This window comes from Corvus cornix, chromosome 2 (assembly GCF_000738735.6).
Source record: "Corvus cornix cornix isolate S_Up_H32 chromosome 2, ASM73873v5, whole genome shotgun sequence".
Lineage (NCBI taxonomy): Eukaryota > Metazoa > Chordata > Aves > Passeriformes > Corvidae > Corvus > Corvus cornix.
In genome coordinates, this window is record NC_046333.1 from 44,747,504 (window position 1) to 44,752,819 (window position 5,316).

Sequence of the window (5,316 nt, forward strand, 5' to 3'; positions counted from 1 at the left end):
AGCCAGGACCGGCCGCGGGCTTCCTCCCCCCACCCCCCGCCGCGCCGTCCTCCCTCTCCCCGCTCCATCCGATCCTCCGGTCCCCCAGGGCACAGTGTGGGAAGTACGAATTTCCGCTGAATTTTCTCGGCAACTTTCGGAGCTCGTCTTTCTCCCGCTCCTCCCGCCGCCCCCCTCCCGTCCCCTCCCCGCCCGCTCCCTCCGCCCCTGGGAGAGCCGGCGGAGCAGCCGCTCCGCTCCGCAGCCCGCCCGCCCCCCGCGGCAGCGCCGGCCCCGCCACCGCCGCCCCGCAGCTCGCGGGCCGCGAGGGGCGGCAGAGCCCGGGCAGCGGCCCCGGCAGCGCTCCGGCCGGCTCGGGCGAGCCCATGGTGCCGGGCACCGCGACCTGCAGCAGCCGCCGCCGCCGCCGCGCCTGCCTGCCCGGTGCGGAGCTCAGCCCGGCGCGGAGCAGAGGAGGGGCCCATTAGCAGCCGCGGAGGAGGCGGAGGGGATGCCGGAGAGACACAAAGCCGGCGGGGGAAGCAGCCCACGGCTCGTCCCGGGATGGGGGCGCCGCGCCGGGTCCGCCTGATGGTGCTGCCGCGGGTGCTCTGGGGCTCCGTCGCCCTCATCCTCCTGCTGCTGCCCGCGGCCGAGCCCATCTGCCCCGAGCCATGCGACTGCCAGCAGCACCAGCACCTCCTCTGCACCAACCGGGGCCTGCGCACCGTGCCCAAGACTGCCGAGCCGCAGGATATCCTCACCTACAGCCTCGGGGGCAACTTCATCGCCAACATCTCCGCCTTCGACTTCCACCGCCTGGCAGGGCTCCAGCGCCTGGACCTGCAGTACAACCGGATCCGCTCGCTGCACCCCAAGGCCTTTGAGCGCCTGGAGCGGCTGGAGGAGCTTTACTTGGGCAACAACCTGCTGCCAGCGCTGGTCCCTGGCACGCTCAGCACCCTGGCCAAGCTGCGCATCCTCTACGTGAACGCCAACGAGATCGGCCGTCTCAGCGCTGCCTCCTTCTCTGGCCTCGGCAGCCTTGTGAAGCTGCGACTGGATGGCAATGAGCTGGGCTCGCTGGGCGATTCCACTTTCTCAGGGCTTCCAAACTTACTCTATCTGCACCTGGAGTCCAACCGCATCCGCTGGCTGAGTCGCGGTGCCTTCACTGGCCTGGCCAAGTTGCGCTTCCTCGACCTCTCAGGGAACCAGCAGACCTCCCTTCGCCACCCCGACATCTTTGGGCCGCTGCGCTCCCTTCACACCCTGCTGCTGGCCAGCAACAGCCTGCGGCAGCTGACAGGGGGGCTCTTCCAGCACCTGCCCGGCTTGGCAAAGCTCTCACTCAGTGGCAATCGACTGTCTCACCTGGCCCCGGATGCTTTCAGGGGGCTGGGTTCGCTGAAGGAGCTGCGCCTGGAGGGGAACCTGCTGAGCCACCTACCTGCCACCCTGCTGGAGCCGCTGGACAGCCTGGAGGCACTGGATCTGAGCCGCAATGCACTGACCGCCCTGCACCCGGCCGCCTTCGGCCGCCTCGGCCGCTTGCGGGAGCTCAGCCTGCGGGACAACGCACTGGCTACGCTCCCTGGCGAGCTCTTCGCCTCCAGCCTGGCCCTCTACCGCCTGGAGCTGGAGGGGAATGCCTGGAGCTGCGACTGCCGCCTTCGCGGCCTCAAGCGCTGGCTGGCGGCCTGGCACTCCCAGGGCCGCCTGCTCACTGTCTTCGTGCAGTGCCGCCTGCCACCCGCCCTGGCCGGCAAGTACCTCGACTACCTGCAGGACGCCCAGCTGCCGCTGCCGCAGGACGGCGGCCCCTGCCCCGATGGTGCCTCTCCCTCCCCGCCGTCCCCCGAGGGGCTTGGCGGCAACAACAGTGCAGCGGGGCTGCCCCCAGGCCCACCGCCGGCCGCCTCCACCGCCCGCCTGATGATGGGGGTGCCCATAGCCGCCAGCCCCACGCCGGCACCGCTGCCCAGCGCAGCAGCGTGGCCTCGACGGGCCAGTGCCGCCGGGGTCCCGCCGCTGGTGTCCGACCCGTGTGACTTCAACAAGCTGTTCCTGCACAACCTGTCGGTGGAGGAGGTGGGCTCCAGCTGGGTGACGGTGCGCTGGGCCGTGCGGCCGCACCGCAGCCCCCGCCTGCTGGGGCCGGCGCGATTCCGCCTCCTCTTCGACCGCTTCGGCGCCGCCGTCAAGTTCCAGCGCTTCGTGTACCTGCCGGAGCGCGGGGAGCCGGCGGCCACGCTGCGGGAGCTCCGCCCGGACACCCCCTACCTCGTCTGCGTCGAGGGCGTCCTGGGCGGCCGCGTGTGCCCGGTGGCGCCCCGGGACCACTGCGCCGGGCTGGTCACCCTGCCCGAGGGCGGCACCGCGGCGGCGGCGGGCGGGCCCCGCGGCCCCGACCAGCAGCTGCTCACGCTGGTGCTGCTGGCGGTGAATGCGCTGCTGCTGCTGGCGGCTCTGGCCGCCTGGGCCGCCCGCCTGCTGCGCAAGAAGGTGCTGGGGCGTCGGCGTCGGAAGGCGGCCCCGGTCCACGTGCGGCAGCTCTACTCCACACGCCGCCCGCTCCGCTCCATGGGCACGGGTGTCTCCGCCGACTTCTCGGGCTTCCAGTCCCACCGGCCACCCCGCGGCGCCGCCGCCTGCGCCCTCAGCGAGGCCGACCTCATCGAGTTCCCCTGCGAGCGCTTCACGGACAGCGGCAGCGGCCGGCACGGAGATGAGCACCTGCTGCAGCGCTTCACCGACTGAGCCCGCCGAGGCCCCGGGACCGCGGCCAGCGCGGCGGGGGAAGGCGGACGTCAGTCTGTGAGGGGATGGTGCGGGCCAGGGGGTCGCGGCCTCCGAGGGGCAGAGCTGCGGCGTTCAGCCGCCCTTACTGCGGGCCGGGGCCGAGGCTGCATGTGAGACGGGGTTACCTCTGCTGGGACCTCACCGTTTTGTCAGAAATCATCACTAACCCAAGGAAAAGCCCTGACAGGCGGTAACTGTGCCTTGCCATGAGGAGCAAATGGCAGGAGCTACTGCCAGCAGCAGCCAGTGCCTCCCTTAAGGAAACTGGGAGCTATTAATTTAAGTGTGCTATTTTACAGGTGGTTTCCTCCGACTGCAAGTTGGGAACAAGTTACAGTGAGCAGTCTGGCCCTGTGTAAGGAGCTTTGAATAGGTCTTTCCAGGGCACCGGTCCTTCCTAATCAAAAATCTGGATCGAGGGTCATCTTGTAATCGACCTGTGTGCAGCCAGGGAGTTGTCTGGAAATGTAGGGGGTTTTGCTGAATAGTTTGAAGGCTGAGCCGTTTCAACTCAAACCGAATGTGAGGCAATTCAATGTGCACAAGTGTGCTTTTATACTTTTCTGTAAACAAGAAACAATAATGCAGCTGGTTAGTTCTACAGGAATATATTGCTGACACCACTAAGAAAAACTAACAGATTTTTGTAGAATGTTTACAAATGAGCTATTTTAAAATTGTTTTTGAATAAATACTGCTTGGTACTTGTACACACTAATGTGTGCTGCAGTTGTCTGGGTCCATGATGGTCAGCAGATTGCTGACCTCACATAATCCATCTTCATTTCTAAATGGGTAGATGCAGAGGTGAAATGTTGATGGATAAATAATCATTGGTGCCTTACTTCAGAAACAATAATAGGTGAGAATATTTCAGGAATGTAAAACAATCTTTATCCTAACAGGCAATTCTCTCTTAGCCTTAGCCTACTAAAGTTAGAAGCTTTATGTACCTCACTGTGAAATAAAACATTTTGTGTATTAATCTAGATTATGTGTTTTGTGTAGCTGAGTGAGTAATGCTAGAGTTTAAACCCTTATGCAGTAGTATATAATGTTTGAGTTGTTTTGGTTTCTTGGGTGTTGTGGGGTTTTTTTAAATTAGGATTTTGCTTTTGGTTTCAGAGCAATGCTAATCATTTTATGGTCAGTTGCTCTCTACTTCTCAGCCTTCTTCCTAAATATTTACAGAATGTGGTTCTGTTGTTACAAAATATGGTGGTATAGTTTACATTCATAATTCTCTCTGTGTGGTCTACAAATGAGCTAGTTGAAGAGGTCCAAACCAGGATTGCACTTTAAGTGCAACTGTTTTAGATGGAGTTTGGTAAATTGTTGAGACCATTGATACAACTTCTGCTCCTTTGAATTTAGCGTGCAACCTCAGATGAACTCTTGTGGAACTGAATGGCTTGAAGGAAGTGTTAGTGTACTATGGAGACATTTGTCTCAATATGATGCATTCATTGCTGACCTGAGGTGTTCGTGACTACAAGTTGTTTATTACCATTATTGCAAGTAAGCAATTTGGGGGGTTTCTGTTTTGTTTTTTTTTCCCCCTTTTCATTTTTTTCAGATGAACAAGTGTTTACAAAAGATACCGCAGTAACTGGTACCCTTCAGTTGGAGTTCAGTGACTAAATAGAGAGAAAAGACTTTATGTTCTGAGGGAGAGAGTGTAGAGATCATTTGCCTTAATCTTTGTCTTTTAAATAGAGAAAGAAAAAATTGAAGTCTTGTTTCTTGGGTCAGTAGCAAGAAGTCCTTTGGGATTTCATTTTGACAGGCTGTAGTTTTCATGAATATCAGGGGCCAAACTCAGTTGTCAGTGTATTAAAATTCACTGCAATAGACACAATGTTGAATGGAATTAAAATTGAGGGAATGCAGTATCAGGTTTCATTTTTTGTTAAGAATTTTAAATTTCTGTTCTTTTGGAGACCTGGGTGCTTTTGGCCATTTATGATTGTGGAATACACCACTGTTTGTTGTTAGAAATGCAGTGGGATTATTGAGTAAAGCTGTGTATCACACTAACGTTAGCTCTATCACTGGATATTCTTCCAATGGGAGATGCATAGATGCTGTACATGGTTATAATCAATTATGTCAATAAATCCATTTGCTGAAAGAAAATTTGTGTCTTACGTTGTATCTCGTAATGCCTCCCTCTTCAATCATGGATTGGCTATAGCTTCTTCATTTGATGAGCACGAGGACTTGGACAGTGTCTCATCATTCTTTCATATCTTTTCATCATACATAATGTTTCCTATTTTGTTTTTAGTATGTTTGGATAGTGCAAACAGTAAAATAACTAAAATGGGCAGTCGGGCAGTTCTGAAACAGGTGGCATTTCTGAAACACTGTCTCAAGATAGACTAATAAGGTGCTGTTACATCAGTGAACTAATAGATCCTTTAGGAGGAAAATGAAGAAATAATGAGTGTTTGGGATCATATCAGTAGTTTATGCTCATTGGAAGTTACAGTTCTGAGGGTTTTTCAGTATTACCAGGCTGATGATATCAGCGTG

At 56.9% G+C, this 5,316-nt stretch overlaps 1 protein-coding gene across 1 annotated transcript; it reads left to right on the forward strand.

Moving 5' to 3' along the window:
- Positions 1-333: 333 nt before the first annotated feature.
- Positions 334-4,917, forward strand: TRIL (TLR4 interactor with leucine rich repeats). The gene has a single exon (XM_039549474.1). The coding sequence runs from the start codon at positions 544-546 to the stop codon at positions 2,737-2,739; it is 2,196 nt and encodes a 731-aa protein (XP_039405408.1). The 5' UTR covers positions 334-543; the 3' UTR covers positions 2,740-4,917.
- The last annotated feature ends 399 nt before the right edge of the window (positions 4,918-5,316 follow it).